The sequence below is a fragment of the Hemiscyllium ocellatum genome, chromosome 35, assembly GCF_020745735.1.
Source record: "Hemiscyllium ocellatum isolate sHemOce1 chromosome 35, sHemOce1.pat.X.cur, whole genome shotgun sequence".
Classification (NCBI taxonomy): Eukaryota; Metazoa; Chordata; class Chondrichthyes; order Orectolobiformes; family Hemiscylliidae; genus Hemiscyllium; species Hemiscyllium ocellatum.
In genome coordinates, this window is record NC_083435.1 from 13,231,236 (window position 1) to 13,248,231 (window position 16,996).

The 16,996-nt window shown below is 44.0% G+C and overlaps 1 protein-coding gene across 3 annotated transcripts in view; it reads left to right on the forward strand.

Moving 5' to 3' along the window:
• The window catches only part of LOC132832838 (histone-lysine N-methyltransferase EHMT2-like), a 94,117-nt gene extending 79,486 nt beyond the window's left edge, over positions 1 to 14,631 (forward strand). For all 3 annotated transcript variants that reach the window (XM_060851015.1, XM_060851017.1, XM_060851016.1), the window contains 5 exons: positions 3,049 to 3,164; positions 3,943 to 4,029; positions 8,682 to 8,760; positions 9,297 to 9,472; positions 11,997 to 14,631. In XM_060851015.1, coding sequence (XP_060706998.1) covers positions 3,049 to 3,164; positions 3,943 to 4,029; positions 8,682 to 8,760; positions 9,297 to 9,472; positions 11,997 to 12,177 — 639 coding nt within the window. In that variant the 3' untranslated portion in view covers positions 12,178 to 14,631. The remainder of the gene's footprint in view (positions 1 to 3,048; positions 3,165 to 3,942; positions 4,030 to 8,681; positions 8,761 to 9,296; positions 9,473 to 11,996) is intronic.
• Positions 14,632 to 16,996: the final 2,365 nt, after the last annotated feature.

Sequence of the window (16,996 nt, forward strand, 5' to 3'; positions counted from 1 at the left end):
GACCCACAGCAATGTGGCTGACAGCCAGGAACAGACAATAATCGCTGGCCGAACCAGCGATGCCCGCAACCCATGGAAGAATAAATAAAACATATTTCATGACTCTTAACAAAGATATATTCCGGTGAGAGTCTGTGAGAAGGGCCACCGTGAGTAACCAGGGAGTTCAAAGATGGCGTGAAATTGGCGATCATGTACAAACATGCAAATATTAATGGTTGGCCAGAAGTTTGAGAAAATGTAAGAAACTTAAAAAGAATGATGAAAGAAAAAGTTGCTTTCTCGTGTCCCTGTAGAGTGCAGCATGAAAACCTTTAACTCAGTGTCTCTTTTTAGCCGTATTTAAATTGGCAAAAAATTGAGACAAAGTGAGGGAGTAACTTAAAATATTCAGGATCACTTGAGAAAAAAGTATCAGGGAAACTAATGGGATGAATACATGCATCCTTGGCTCTTAGAGTCATAGAGATGTACAGATCCTTCCGTCCAACTTGTCTATGCCGACCAGATATCACAACCCAATCAAATCTCACCTACCATCACCCAGCCCCTTATCCCTCTAAACCCTTCCTATTCATATACCCATCCAAATGCCTTTTAAATGTTGCAATTGTACCAGCCTTCACCACTTCCTCTGGCAGCTTATTCCATACACTTGCCACCCTCTGCGTAGAAAAAGTTGCCCCTTAGGTCTCTTTTATATCTTTCCCCTCTTACACTAAACCTATGCCCTCTAGTTTTGGACTCCCCGACCCCAGGGAAAAGACTTTGTCTATTTATCCTATCCATGCCCCTCATAATTTTGTAAACCTCTAGAAGGTAAACCCTCAGCCTCCGACGCTCCAGGGAAAACAACCCCAGCCTGTTCAGCCTCTCGCTATAGCTCAAAACCTCCAACCCTGGCAACATCTTTGTAAATCTTTTCTGAAACCTTTCAAGTTTCACAACATCTTTCTGATAGGAAGGAGACCAGAATTGCACACAGTATTCCAACAGTGGCCTAACTAATGTCCTGTACAGCCGCAACATGACCTCCCAACTCCTGCACTCAATACTCTAACCAATAAAGGAAAGCATACCAAACACCTTCTTCATTATCCTATCTACCTGTGACTCCACTTTCAAGGAGCTATGAACCTGCACTCCAAGGTCTCTTTGTTCAGCAACACTCCCTAGGACTTTTATACTTAATGGTAAGGTCCTGCTAACATTTGCTTTCCCACAATGCAGTATTTAATTCAGTATTTATCTGAATTAAACTCCATCTGCCACTTCTCAGCCCATTGGCCAATCTGATCAAGATCCCGTTGTAATCCAAAGTAACTTTCTTCGCTGCCCACTACACCTCCAATTTTGGTGTCATCTGCAAACGTACTAACTATATCTCTTATGCTCGCATCCAAACCATTTATATAAATAACGAAAAGTAGAGGACCTAGCACTGATCCTTGTGGCACTCCACTGGTCACAGGCCTCCATTCTGAAAAGCAACTCTCCACCACCACCCTCTGTCTTCTCCCTTTCGAGCCAGTTCTGTATCCAAATGGCTAGTACTCCCTGTATTCCATGAGATCTAACCTTGCAAACGACTCTCCCATGGGGAACCTTGTCAAACGCCTTACTGAAGTCCATATAGATCACATCTACCACTCTGCCCTCATCAATCCTCTTTGTTACTTCTTCAAAAAACCTCAATCAAGTTTGAGACGTGATTTCCCACGCACAAGACATGTTGACTATCCCTAATCAGTCCTTGCCTTTACAAATACATGTACACCCTGTCCCTCAGGATTCCCTCCAGCAAAGTGCCCACCACCAACATCAGGCTCACTGGTCTATAGTTCCCTGGCTTGTCCTTATCGCCCTTCTTAAACAGTGGCACCATGTTAGCCAACCTCCAGTCTTCTGGCATCTCACCTGTGACTATCAATGATACAAATATCTCAGCAAGAGGCCCAGCAATCACTTCCCTAGCTTCCCACAGAGTTGTCAGGTACACCTGATCAGGTCCTGGGGATTTATCCACCTTTGTATGTTTCAGGACATCCAGCACTTCCTCCTCTGTAATATGGACATTTTTCAAGATGTCACCATCTATTTCCCTACAGTCTATATCTTCATTGTCCTTTTCCATTTAAAAGACGTAGCTACAGAGATAGCAGATGGAATAGATTTAGTTTTCCAAAATTCCCTAGGTTCTGGAAAGTTTCCATTAGATTGAAAGTGTATTAACAGAATGGAAAGCAGGAAATGTATAGTCTGGTTAATGTGTCTACAGCAGCAGATTGGGACCTGCATGCCACAGCATTCTGGTGACAACAGCAGCAACTTTTCTTTGCCTAGTGTTATTAACCACCTCAACTCTGCGTTAAAATTAAGAACCAGGGGTGAAGCTTAAACATAAGGGATCTCCCATTTAGGACGAAGTTGAGAAGGATGTATTTTCTGTGAGGGTCAATGGGCTCTACCTCAGGGTGCTGTGGAGGCTGGGTCAAGACTGTGTTAGATTTTGTGCTCAGGGGCAATAAAGAACTGACAGGAAAGTGGAGTGCAGGCCAGTATCTGATCAGCCATGATCGTATTGAATGATGGACTGGAGCTAAATGGGTCAAAATGTCCTTTTCCTGTTTATGATGCTCTTATTCAAGATTGAGAACCAGAAGGCATCCTGTGAGAATTATTGGCAACGAAAGGCAATGGCATTGCAGAGAAAAACGCAGTGAAGGGTTTGCATGTAGAATGAAAGGTGAATACTAGTGGGAATGTACCTTACAGAGTTAGATATGCACCTGAAGAGAATGAAAAGCAGGGCTAGAGGGAAAAGGTAAGCGATGAGTTGAGCTAAGTAGCTGCAGCAGATAGCCAGCATGGTGATGATGGGCTGAATGGTTTCCTTATGTGCTTCAACCACTCTCTGATTCTCTGGAGGAACATTGAGACACCTGTCTCTCTCTGTTATGGTCACAACACAGAGCAAAATAATGGCATATGTCAGACCCGGTCAATCCCCACTGTTAAACCACTTTCCCTCCTTTTTTAACTGAGCAGGATGGGCGTCTTTTACAAGAATTCAACAAGATTGAGCCGCCCCTGATCTTCGAGTGCAATCAGGCGTGTTCCTGCTGGCGGACATGCAAGAACCGTGTGGTGCAAAGTGGAATCAGGTAAGAGATGGTTGATGTATAGAGGTTAAACCCATCTCCCACTGCTCCTCTCACCCCTATAAACTCAGTCATCACTCCCTGATAGTGTCCTGTTGAAGGAAGTGGTTGGTGGCAGAGACCCCCCCCTCAACGTTTCTCCGAACAGACGTCTTGACTTGAAGCGGTCACCTCCTTTTATTTCCCCAGGTATTTTCCTGAAATGTATTTTTCGTGAGCTATCTCTTGAGAATTCTTCCCATCCCATTCCTCCTTTTTGCGTTAAACTGAGGTGCCCAGTTCATGTCTGTCTGTGCCAAATAGACCACTTCTAATAATCCCATTGGTTATACCCCTCCCTGGACTGAGGGAATGAAGAGGGTGGTGGAGGAAATCCCTTGCTGGTCACTGTCTCATTAACCCCTTCCCAACCATCCTCATTGCTTCTTCTGTGAAATCACGCATTTGAGGGAGGATTGTGGCAAGGAGGGTATCAACACCGGTGGATGATGCCTCTGCAGACAAGCTGCTGTCTCAAAGCTCACTGTTCCAGGTCCTGCATGAGAAGTACAATTTGTACCTCTATTAGCTGAATCCCAGTGAGAATTCAGGAAGGTAATGAGGAAATTTAGGGAGAGAGGTGTGTGGGAACACATTGACCTAATTACTGGGTCGAATCTTGGAAGTGACTGAAGAACACTGAACTGCTGCTACCATGAGATTAGGGAATGGCAATGGGTTTCATACTGATTATAAAAGATTGCCTGACACTGATTATTCTCTTTTTTATTTTGCCGTGAAGAGTTCGCTTACAGCTCTATCGGACAGAGAAGATGGGCTGGGGCGTGCGAGCTCTGCAGGACATTCCACAGGGGACCTTCATCTGTGAGTAAGTACAGTGCACAAAATACTCCATAACGTGTGATTCTGGCCATTGTGTGGCTCCTTCCAACCCTGCTGGCTTTTGGGTGTTCATTCCAATCAGCAGCAACCTGCATCAGTGGACATGTAGATCGGATAGGACTTCTAATAAACATCTGACCAGAAGACAAGCCTGTTTGTCACTGTTGGTTCCCTAATGCAGTTTTCAATGCACGCCAGGTTTCATAAACAGTGTTTGTCTGTCTGTCTCTCGGTCTATCTATCCCCTCTCTGACTTTTCTTTCTATCTATCTCTCTCTCTCTCACTTTTCTCTCTCTCTCTCTCTCTCTCTCTCTCTCTCTCTCTCTCTCTCTCTCTCACACACTTTCTCTCTCTCACTTTCTATCTCTCTCTCACTTTCTATCTCTCTCTCTCACTTTTCTTTCTATCTATCTCTCTCTCACACACTTTCTATCTCTCTCTCACTTGCTATCTCTCTCTCTTTCTATCTCTCTCTCACTTTTCTTTCTATCTATCTCTCTCTCACTTTTCTTTCTATCTCTCTCTCTCACTTTTCTTTCTATCTCTCTCTCTCTCACTTTTCTTTCTATCTCTCACTTTTCTTTTCTATCTCTCTCTCTCACTTTTCTTTCTCTCTCTCTCTTTCACACTTTCTATCTATCTCTCTCTCTCTCACTCACTTTCTATCTCTCTCTCTCACTTTTTTCTTTCTATCTCTCCCTTCCTCCGTGTCTCTCTCTCTCTCTCTCTCTCTATCTCTCTCTCTCACTTTTCTATCTCTCTCTCTCTCTCTGTCACTTTTCTTTCTATCTATCTATCTCTCTCACACTCACTTTCTATCTCTCTCTCTCTCTCTCGCACTTTCTATCTCTCTCTTTCTATCTCTCTCTCTTTTAGATTAGATTAGACTTACAGTGTGGAAACAGGCCCTTCGGCCCAACAAGTCCACACCGACCCGCCGAAGCGAAACCCACCCATACCCTTACATTTACCCCTTACCTAACACTACAGGCAATTTAGCATGGCCAATTCACCTGACCCACACATCTTTGGACTGTGGGAGGAAACCGGAGCACCCGGAGGAAACCCACGCAGACACGGGGAGAACGTGCAAACTCCACACAGTCAGTCGCCTGAGTCGGGAATTGAACCCAGGTCTCAGGTGCTGTGAGGCAGCAGTGCTAACCACTGTGCCACCGTGCCGCCCACTTTTTTCTTTCTATCTCTCCCTCCCTCCGTGTCTCTCTCTCTCTCTCTCTCTCTCTCTTTTTCTCTCTCTCTCTCTCACTTTCTATCTCTCTCTCTCTCTCACTTTTTTCTTTCTATCTCTCCCTTCCTTCGTGTGTCTATCTGTCTCTCTCTCTCTCTCACTTTTCTTTCTATCTCTCTCTCTCTCACTTTTCTTTCTATCTATCTCTCTCTCTCTTTCTTTCTATCTCTCTCTCTCACTTTTTTCTTTCTATCTCTCCCTCCCTCCGTGTCTCTCTCTCTCTCTCACTTTTCTTTCTATCTCTCTCACTTTTCTTTCTATCTCTCTCTCTCATCTTTCCTTCTATTTATCTCTCTCACTTTTCTTTCTATCTCTCTCTCACTTTTCTTTCTATCTCTCACTTTTCTTTCTATTTCTCACTCACTTTTCTTTCTATCTCTCTCACTCTCACTTTTTCTTTCTCTCTCTCCCTCTCACTTTTCTTTCTATCTCTCTCTCTCACACTTTTCTTTCTATCTATCTCTCTCACTCTCTCCCACCTCCCCTTCCCCCTCCCTCTCTCTCTCTTCCTCCCCCACTCTCTCCCTCCCCCCTCCCTCCCCCCTCTCTCTCCCTCTCTCTCCCTCCCCCACTCTCTCCCTCCCTCCCTCCCCCCCTCTCTCTCCCCCCCTCTCTCTCCCCCCCTCTCTCTCCCCCCTCGTTCCCCCTCTCTCCCTCCCTCCCCCCTCTCTCTCCCTCCCTCCCCCCCTCTCTCTCCCTCCCTCCCCCCTCTCTGTCTCTATGTCTCACATCCCGCATTCATTTTTCAAAGCACCCAGCGGCTCTCTGACCTCCTAAACATGTTCAGCAATCTCAAAAGTATATTTCAGTCTGCAGTATCGGTGCGATTTTTTGCCTAATGGTTTTTATCACAATGGTCTTTTTCTGCTTTGTTGGGTTTTTTTTTAGCCTTGTCCCTGACAGGAGGGAGGGAGAGAGACACTTTGTCTTGTGCCAACCTGTGGAGAGGTTGTGTTAAGCAGACATTCCCTGCTGCAGCCGTTTCTGTTTTTGGCATCAGTGGTTTGAGAATGGAGTTCCTCATTGCACTGGGAATTAAGATAGGTAGATTGTTGTCTCTCACGCTGTCTGAATGCTGTACTGTTTGGCATGAGATGTTAAAACAAGGCCTCACCAAACTGTAAAGTTAGTTGACACTATTTCTGAAAAAGTGCAGAGGATTTGTCTCTGATGAGCCTGACTAATCTTTGTCCCTCCACCAACATAAGACAGAGTTAAAATCCAGGAACGCCTTCATAGCATTGTGGATCTACCTCCGCCAAATGGATTGCAGCCATTCAAGAATGTGGCTCACCACCACCTCCCCTAGGGTAATTAGAGATGGACAATAAATGCTGGCCCAGCCAGCAGTGCCCACATTCTATGAATGAAAAAAAAACTCACAGATTATCTGATTGTCATCATGCACCTGGTGGTGGGAGTTTGTTTAGCATATTGCGAACTGCTGCATTTCCTGCACTGCAGCAGTGACAGTTCTTCAGAAATAATTCATTGATTGTAAAAAGCTGAGGGACATCCATGTGGTCATCAAAGGTATTATATAAATATAGTTTATTTTACTTGCTGATTGTCTAACTCTCCCAATCCTCATGCTCTCTTTTTCCCTCTCACGCGTTCTTACATGCACTGTTTCCCTCTCTTTTCTTCTGCTTGCTCAGGCTTTCTCTTTCCCTTGTGCTCTGTCTTTCATGCTCTCACTTGCACTCTCTTCCTTTCTGTCTTGTACTTGCTCCCCTATTCCTTTTGCTTTCTCCTCTTCTCACCCCCTCTTCTTGCCTTTGCTCCTGTACCTGTAGGGGTTGTGCATAGTTTCAACTCGAATTCCAATGTGAAGTTGTTCATTTGAGACTCTAACTAATCAAGCAGTTGGAGACAAGCTGAGTGCAGTAACTCAGGAAACTTTACTCAGGCTATGAATAATACCTATTAAAACAGGGCAGCTACTTTATGTTTGCTCTTGCTTCCCGGTTCTGCTTAGGGTGCAGGTTGACACTTGGTTTCTTGGTCTCTCTCCAACGCCTTTCACTTCCAGTTGGAAGCTGGGTAACTTCAAACTTCTCCAGTGCCTGCTGGTAACCTGAAGCTACTGCTTATTAATTCTTTCCATGCCTCTAACCACTTCTTAAAAAATCATTCATGGAATGTGAATGTCACTGGCTGGACAAGCATTTACTGCTCACCCTGAATTACTCAGAGGGTAGTGAAGGGTCAACTACATTGGGTCTAAAGTTGCATGTAGGCCAGACCAGGTGAGGGTGGCACATTTCCTTCCCTAAAGGACATGAGTCAACCAGATGTGTTTTTCGGACAATTGGCAATGGTTTCATGGTCATTATTAGACTCTTGTCATTAGATTATTATTGAATTCAAAATCCACCATCTACCATGGTATGATTGCACCCCATGTACTGAGATCATTACCTGAATTTCTGGATTAATAGTCTTGGCCATTGCCTACCCCTTAATTTAAAACTTGACGTTTAAGTTGGCCTCAGCTAAGTAAAATTTATTGCTAATTGTATTGAGGGACACATAAAAACTCTATAATTGACTGGTATCACTTTCCCAATTAGTCTGGCTCGTTCCTTCACTTGTGATGGGCCCATCCTCTTCATTTGGTTTTGTTATTGTCACTTCAGGAAGAATAGTTGGAAAAGCTCTTTACCTCTTTGTGAATGGTAAATGAAAGTATTTGCAGTCAGCACAGAATGGATATCCTTGTACTCATCTCTCAATGTTGTCTGATTTGGCATTGTTCCCATTAAATCAGACACTTACTTAGCACTGCCAATTTGCCTTTTTGGCTTTGAATGCTTGAAACAATTTACATTATCCTTTTATACACAAAGTACTCTACTCTACAAATTACTTTAAATGATTGTACACATTGTTACAAAGCTAACCCTTCATATAAAGATTGCACTTAGTCAATTGTGATACTGCTACGTGGTTTTAATTCCTTGATTGGCTAATGAGCCTCCGAGTACGGCATGTCTGTCTTATTCAACCTTAGAAGCCTGAAGCTGAAAAGAAACAAAGCCCTCACCTTTGCAGCTTCAAGACTAAACTTTATTGTATTGTCTCCATCCTGTTCGCAATCCCATTTGTCGGGTGAAGCTAAGCAGAGTCGCAGGATGTCAAGTGTCAAGATCAACATTGGCTACTGTTAAGCAGAACACTACCTTAATACCTTAATGAATATACTTGGATTATGGGATTATAACTCAACTAAATCACTGCAGATGCTCATTTCCCTCCTAATCCTACACTACCTCAACCTGGCTGTGTCTCTTTTGCATTCTGTCCGTCTGTCTCTCTTTACCCCATCCAACCCTCGACACCCATTGCCCTCTCCTCAGTGGTTCTAATTGTTTTATCTGTGATTCAGGTACGTTGGTGAGATCATTTCAGATGCTGAAGCGGATGTGCGTGAAGATGACTCCTACCTTTTTGACCTGGACAATAAGGTAATGCTACTTTATTGAGTGCTCACCTGGCTGCTGACTGAGGCTCAGTTGAGATGCCAAATAGTCAGCAATGCATAAATACCATAACTTCCCCTCGTACTGGTTCAGTGTTGGGTCAGAACTGAATGCAATATTCTCATAATTAGCTCAATATTACCATCGGTGCTTGATGATCAAGTGGCCGCAGGTTTGAAGATTACTCTCACTGGGAATTCTGAGAGACAGGATTCATAGGCAGTGTTATCTGTGTTTTAACAATTTTGCTTTGAATAGTTTGTTTAATAATATCTAAATATTTGAGAGTTGGGGATAAAGCCTGATTAGTCAATGGGGCAATTAATGATTGGAGGGCATGGGATGAAATCTGCAGAAATGTGACCAATTCGAGATTACGACTTTCCTTCTGAGTTTTATAATTAAAGGTGCAGTGGGATGCAGAAGATTCTTCATTGAAGCCTGACTCCAGTGAGGGTCATGCATCAAATCATATCTGCAACGTGTGAGACTTGATTATGTCTGTCTGTGTTGTGCTCCAGGATGGGGAAGTGTACTGCATTGATGCCCGTTACTATGGCAATGTGAGCCGCTTCATAAACCACCTGTGCGACCCCAACATCATTCCCGTACGTGTCTTCATGCTTCATCAGGACCTCCGATTCCCCCGGATCGCGTTCTTCAGCAGTCGGGATATCAAAACAGGCGAGGAGCTTGGGTGAGCTGTTCCTGAGGTCTCTGTGTCAGGATGCCTCCATACCAACTGCAACTACTTGTCCTTGTGTAGCGTTTTTGACCTTTGCTATCTATAGGAGAACAAAGCTGGGGAACATGGTTTAAAAAGAAAATGGGGAGTCTAACATTTAAGAATGAGATGAGGAGAAATTAATGATCTTGTGAGAGAAGAAATTTCTCCTCCTCTCTGTGAAGGTATCTGAAACAAGAGGGCATACATTTAAAGTAATTGGCAAAAGAGGCAAAATTGACATAAAGAAAATAATCTTCATGTGGCCTGAGATTGTGGTGGTGGCAGGGTCAACCAAGACAGTCAAAAGGGAATTGAGCTGTCATCTAAAGAGGAAGAATGTGGGAAGTTACAAGGAGAAAGCAGGAGTATGACACTGATTGACATATGCTCATTGATCTAGTGCAGACACAAAGCCCCAGAAGGCCTCCTCCTGTGGCAAAGTAATTCTGTGATTCTTCAAGATATAGAGTCACAGAGATGCACAGAATAGAAACAGGCCCTTCGGTCCAACTTGTCTATAAGGACCAGATACCCAAAAGTAATCTAGTCCCCTTTGCCAGCACTTGGCTCATATCCCTCTAAATCCTTCCTATTCATATACCAATCCATGTTCCTTATGAATATTGTAATTGTACCAGCCTCCTCCACCACCTTTTAGCAATTCATTCCATACACGCACCTTTCACTGCATGAAAAAGTTGTTCCTTAGGTCCCTTTTAGATCTTACCCCTCTCACTGTAAGGAGAAAGTGAGGACTGCAGATGCTGGAGATAGAGCTGAAAAATGTGTTGCTGGAAATGCCCAGCAGAGGAGAAAGTGAGTTCTGGATTCCACTACCTTGGGGAAAAGACCTTGCCTATTTATCCTATCCATGATTTTATAAATCACTACAAAGCCACCCCTCAGCATCTGACACTCCAGCGAAAACAGCCTCAGCCTATTCGGCCTCTCCCTTTAGTTGAAACCCTCCAACTCTTGCAAATCTTCTGTGAACCTTGACATGTTTAACTTTCCTATACGTTCCTATAGGAATGAGAGTAGATGGCACAGTGGTTAGCACAGATGCCTCACAGCTCCAGGGTTCTCCCCGTGTCTGCGTGGGTTTCCTCCGGGTGCTCTGGTTTCCTCCCACAGTCCAAAGATGTGTGGGTCAGGTGAATTGGCCATGCTAAATTGCCCATAGTGTTAGGTGAGGGATATATGTAGGGGTATGGGTGGGTTGCGCTTCGGCGGGTCGGTGTGGACTTGTTGGGCCGAAGGGCCTGTTTCCACACTGTAAGTAATCTAATCTAATTTGAAGGCAGTATTTCAAAAGTGACTAACCAATGTCCTGTACAGCTGCAACATGACCTCCCAACTCCTTGAGTCAATGCTCTGACCAGTAAAGGAAAGCATACCAAATGCCTCCTTCACTATCCTACCTACCTGCAACTCTACCTTCAAGGAACAATGAACCTGCACTCCAAGGTCTCTTTGTTCAGAAACACTCCCCGAGACTTACCATTAACTGTATCAGACCTGCCCTGATTTGCCTTTCCAAAATGTAGCACCTCACATTTATCTACATTAAACTTGATCTGCTACTCTGGCCCATCGGTCCATCTGATCAAGGTCCCATTTTCACTGTCCACTATACAGCCCATTTTGGTGTTATCTGCATGTTTACTGACATACCTCCTATATTCACATTGAAATTGTGTATACAGATGACAAAAAACAGTTGACAGAGCACTGATCCTTGCGGTACACTACAGGTCACCGGGGCTTGCACGCAGTGTACTGCTGCCTCGTCTCCTGAACAGGAGCAAACTTCACAGAAAATTCCAATCCCCAGAGGAAACCAATTATCCAAACGAAATAATGCCCCCCCCCCATCTCTTTCAGATAATCGATGTTCCTCCGAACTGAAGTCAATATAGATCGTGTCCACCCTCTGCCCTCATCAATCCTGTGTGTCACTTTGTTTCAAATACCTCAATCAAGTTAGTGAGACACTATGGCCATGTTGACCATCCCTAATCAATCCTTGCCTTTCCAAATATATGTAAATCCTATCCCTCAGAATCCCCTCCAGTAATTTGCCCATCTCTGATGTCAGGCTCACTGGTCTACAGTTCCCTGGCGTTTCCTTACCATCTTTTTTAAATAATGGCACCACGTTAGCAACCCTCAGTCTTCTGGCACCTCACCTATGGCTATCAGTGATACAAATCTCTCATCAAGGGGTCCAGCAATCACTTCCCTATCTTCCCACAAAGATCAGGGTACATGTGATTCTGTCCCACTGTGGTCCCTTGTTGAAGACCCCCTCAAGCCAGGGCGCATCTCACCATCTATCTTGTGAAGCCCCACTGGGAAACTTGGTAGAGGCTCAAAAGGAGATAAAACTCCTCCGCCCAGCACCTCCCATTCTCTTCTGTGACAGGCGTGATTTTGACTGCTCATACTCTTTTTTTTTAAATTGATTTCCACACTTCTCTTCACTTTTTGCCAGCTTTGATTACGGAGACCGGTTCTGGGACATCAAGTGTAAATACTTCACCTGCCAATGCGGCTCGGAGAAATGCAAGCACTCCGCAGAGGCCATCGCCCTGGAGCAGAGTCGTTTGGCCAGGCTCGAGTCGTACCAGGATGCCATTCCCGAGAGCAGCCTGACTATAGTTGGACCACCATGAGACCACCCAGCAATCATGGATTTCTCTCTGTACCTTCTCCCCACCTCTGCACCACACTGAAACCTCCCTCCCCCATCCCCCCCACCCCCCAAACAACAACAGCACCACTACAAATCTCTGTTTCAACTACTTTTCATTCAGAACTCTACAGCATTAAGATAGTGGCTAGCCCCAAGATCATTCATTCCAGCTGCGTGAGGAGCCGAGCTTAGCGGGGAAGTCGGGTTGGCGTTTCCTTTCCCCATCTTTATGGCTCAAATGGTTTCCTTTCGTCTCATAAGTCCAGCCAAAGGCCTTAAGCTTCTCCTGAAGCCAGCAGACAGGTCTGCCTGGGGACCGGCATCCTGTGCGAGAGTCATTGTGTTAGTCTGCCTCTCTTCCAAATGCAGAAATGTCCTGCTGCTACCCGCAGGATGTTCTGGTCGAGCACCACACTTAGAGGCGTGAGTGGAGCTGCCTGTGTATCTCAACACTCTCCCCTATGTATGGAGCGCAGGCATTATCGCAGGATTCTGGTTTCACCTGGTTCTTTTCGCCCTGCATCTTAAACTGTGAATTTAATTTTTTTTTTGTTTGTATTATTGTTATTAATTCATAATTAATCCAGGTGAACGTTTAGAATCGGGTTGCAGTTGCCTCGATCAAGTGCAAGGCACAACCCTTGCGCGTCACCAAATGAATTCCTGGTGGAGCTTCTTCCTGTGTCTAGTTAATCTGGTTAAGAGATCGGCGGAAGTATCCAGACAGCCACCTCAGTAAGGTGAGCAGCAGGACACCGATCCCTTGGGACTAGGGTGTGATGCCAGTCTTCTTCCAACAGTATGGTGAATACCTTGACACCATCTGATTTGCCTACTTAGAGAAATATTGGGTCACACTTTCCACCTTATGAAGGGGATTCTGTGAGCAATTATGTTGTCCTATCTCATTTATGTTTTTGCTGACTCTGATCTTGAAGTACACACCCATGCCGGCTTAAGTCTCTCTGTCTCCATTTATTTGCATTCTTTAAGTGAATGTGGATATCTCAGGCTAGGCCAGCATTTGTTGTCCATCCACAACTGCCTTTGAAAAGGTGGTGGTGAACTGCCGCCTTGAACCACTGCAGGCCATGTGGTGTAAGTAGGAACTTGTGAGGGAAGGTGCTCCCATGTGTCTGCTGCCCATGTCCTTGTATAAGTTTTGAAAGATGTAACTGTACATTATGTCAGTCGAACCTAGATCCATTGGTTGAGTGAGAGCAAAAGCAGAGGAACCGGAACGGTGCTTATAAAGCGGGCATTAACACTGACCAGAAAGAGACAGTAGGTTAGTGTTAATACTGGACAGGGGCGGGGGAAGCATTAATCCTCATTTAACAGCATGATAGTGCAGGCCCTGAAAGTCTAAAATTAAAACAGCAAAGATAGAAAATATTCAGGAGGTCAGGACAAGCAGCATTTTGCTAAAGCTTTTAGTGGGTAACGCACTGGCAACTGTTTCAGGAGGAATAGTTTACAGAAAACATCCCAAGATCATAATCCAGACTGACACTCTGACTGCAATATGAGAAGGCATTGCATATTTGGAGGGTCAGTACTGAGGGAGTGCTGCATTACCAAAGGAGCAATAGCAAGGTTGTGCTGCAGTGTCAGAGGAGATGTTAAGCCAAGAACCAGCCACTTCTGTTAGTTGTGTAAGATGTCTCGTACTCACAGTTTTGAGGCAGAACTAAGAAGATTTCCCTACTATCCTAGGCCAGTGTTTATCCAACAACTAACATTGTCTAAAAAAATGTGGATAGGCTTTTTAGTCTTTTTTTGCGCTGTTTTGAGAGATCTTGCTGTGAGCAAATTGGATGCTGCTTCTATTCCTGCATTTGCAACACAAAGACTGTCCTTCATAACTGTAACAAAACAGAGCACTATAGGAGATTGGTATAAAATGCTAATAGTTCTGTTCTTCCCAGGAGGTCCCCCTCAGCCTACCACTGCTGCAAATCGTCTGAATTGGCTTGGATTAAATTGGTTCAATGTGACTCCAATGGAAAAATATCTGTTGTGATTTTGTATGTGTACACCTTAAGAAACGTGTTATTTTAAAAAGAAAAATTATGTAATGGGATAGAGTGCATCCTGAACCTGGCTGTGAAGCTTTGTGACACTTAACTAGCCATTTTTCCAGTTCACCATCTGTGTCCAGCAACTGAAAAATACTTGCCCGCTCCAGAGTTTGTCAACCTGGCTCAGATCTGGTTTCATGCACCCACTCGGATATGTGAGCAGGCACATACCTCAGTGGCGACTGAGTTGACGTTTGACAACATTTAATCAAGTCTATTCAGTTCTTCATGTTCTAAGGCTCTGGAAAACCCCACATACATCCTTTTAAAAAAATGTTTTTTTTTCAGGAAGTACCAGATTTTGTTTCCATTTGATACTGTTCATTAAAAGATCATTATACTCTTTTTTTATATATCGTTCCCTGACATTTGTTTTTACTTCACATGTAGTACTCAGTGAATTAATCTTACACATTGCTTTTCAGGAATACCATCATTAGATTTCCAACTGGAATGAGCAATTAGATTGTGTGTGGCTTAGGAATAGAATGGAATTTCACCAGTAACTTGGATCAAGGAATGCCCCAGAATGGAAAGGCAGACATTGTTACACTTTGTAAAACAATCTGATGGATACTCAGGCTAAATCAAAGATAATCTGCCTAAACAGGGATTGACATGGATTAAGAAGCAAGAAATCCCTCCAATCTTAGGAATAATGACCTAAATGAATTATGGGAATAATGATTCAAATGGAATTTTGGAAATGATGAACCAAATTCAAATGGAAACTCAACTTCTGGAAGGCTTTTAGTACAAGTTCCACATGAAAGGCTTCTCTACAAACCCAAGTCCTTAGATATTCGAGCTAACTTTTTTGGCACTGGAGAAGGAAACTGACCAAAAAATAGAGACACAAAAGATCATGTTAGTGAGGGTTACCTCAGGTCACCCCTCCTTGCAGTTTACATCGTTGAACTTCAGAAATTTGCTGAAAGCGAGTCAAACTAGAAGGGGAGGTAGAATAAGAAGAAATCGCAGAGTAAGTTAGATAAAATATATTAAGAAGTAGAACAATGTTCAATGTAAATTAATGCAGAAACATGCTAAAAGCCCTGTATGTGAGCATCAAGAGTCAACTGCACAGGAACTGGGGTCAGAGAGGTCAGGCAAGTTTCTCTCCCTGAAGTGTATTCATGAACCAACTGAAGTTTACAAAACTGCAGCAATTCTTATTTGTAGAAAAAGATCAGAAATGGTGATTATTTCTTTAATTCAGTTCTACAGATTCCGTAATAGGGCTTGAATTGAGGTGTGATGAGAGTGACAGCCCTTGAAATCAAGACTGTATATGACTAAGTATGGCACCAAGGAGCCCTAGAAAAACTGAAATCAGTGGGAATTAGGGGACGTTGGAAACATAGCACGCAGGAAGATGGTTGTGGTTGTTGGAGGTCAGTCAACTCAACTCGAAGACATCTTCGCAAGAGTTCCTCGGGGTAGTGTCCTATGCCCAACCATCAACCTCCTCAATGATCTTCCCTCCATCACAAGGTCAGAAATAGGAATGAATGCCAGTGATTGCTGAATGATCAGCACCATTCATATCTCCTCAGGTACTGAAGCAGTCCATGTCTAAATTCGACACGACCTAGAGGATATTTAGACTTGGGTTGATAAGTGGCAAGTAATGATTGAATGGCATTTGTATGGTGCAATGATCTTCTGCAATCAGCCATCAGTCCTTGACATTCAATGGTTTTGCTATCAATAAAACCCCACTGTCAACATCATGGAGGATGACCAGAAATCAACTGCATTTGTTACATAAGTTCAGGGCGAACAACTCTCCTCATTCACCAAAACCTGTCCACCACTTACAAGGCACACGTACAGAGTGTAGCAGAATATTCTCCATTTTCCCAGATGAGTACAGCTTCAACAAAACTCAAGGAGCTTAACACCATCCAGCACAAAGCAGCCCACTTGATTGGCACCATGCCCACTTGATTGGCACCACACCCACAAGCATGCACTCCTTCTACCACTGATGTTCAGAAGTAGCATTGTGCACTATTTACAAGATGCACAGCAGAAATTTTACCAAAACTCCTCAGCACCTTCAAAGTCCACCATCTAGAAGGACAAGGGCAGCAGATATGTGGGAACTCCACCACCTGCAAGTTACCTTCCAGGCCACTCACCATCCTGAGTTGGTGATCCTTCACTGATCCTTCACTGTCGCTAGGTCAAAGTTCTGAAATTCCCTCCCTAACTGTATTTTGGGTCTACCGACAGTCCATACACTTCAGCAGTTCCAGGAGGCAGCTCAACATCATCTTCTCAAGGACAACTAAGAAAAGGCAGTAAATGTTTTACCAGCAGCATCCACATCCCACAAGTGAATAAAAAAAATTACATTCTCTGGGACATCGTCCAGTACTACTAACAGTTTAAGTAGATTCCTAAATGGCTACAATCTGAAACTCACTTAGCTGAGAAACCTGGATGCCTTACAAATATATTGCAAAGGAGGTGTTCATCCAATATGGGATTTTAGTCCATAGACAGCTGCCAGGTGATATGATTAGCTGACAGCTAGTCTTGGACCCCCAGAAGTCAGCAATGGCCGCTACTGAGATTAAACCCAATCTCCATGAAGAAGTGGAAGTCACTCCTGAACCTCAGTTAAGAGCTGCTTGGGAGGATTTAAACTAGTAGAGTGGGACCCAGGGAGATAGTGAGGAAAGAGATCAATCTGAGACTGGTACAGTGGAG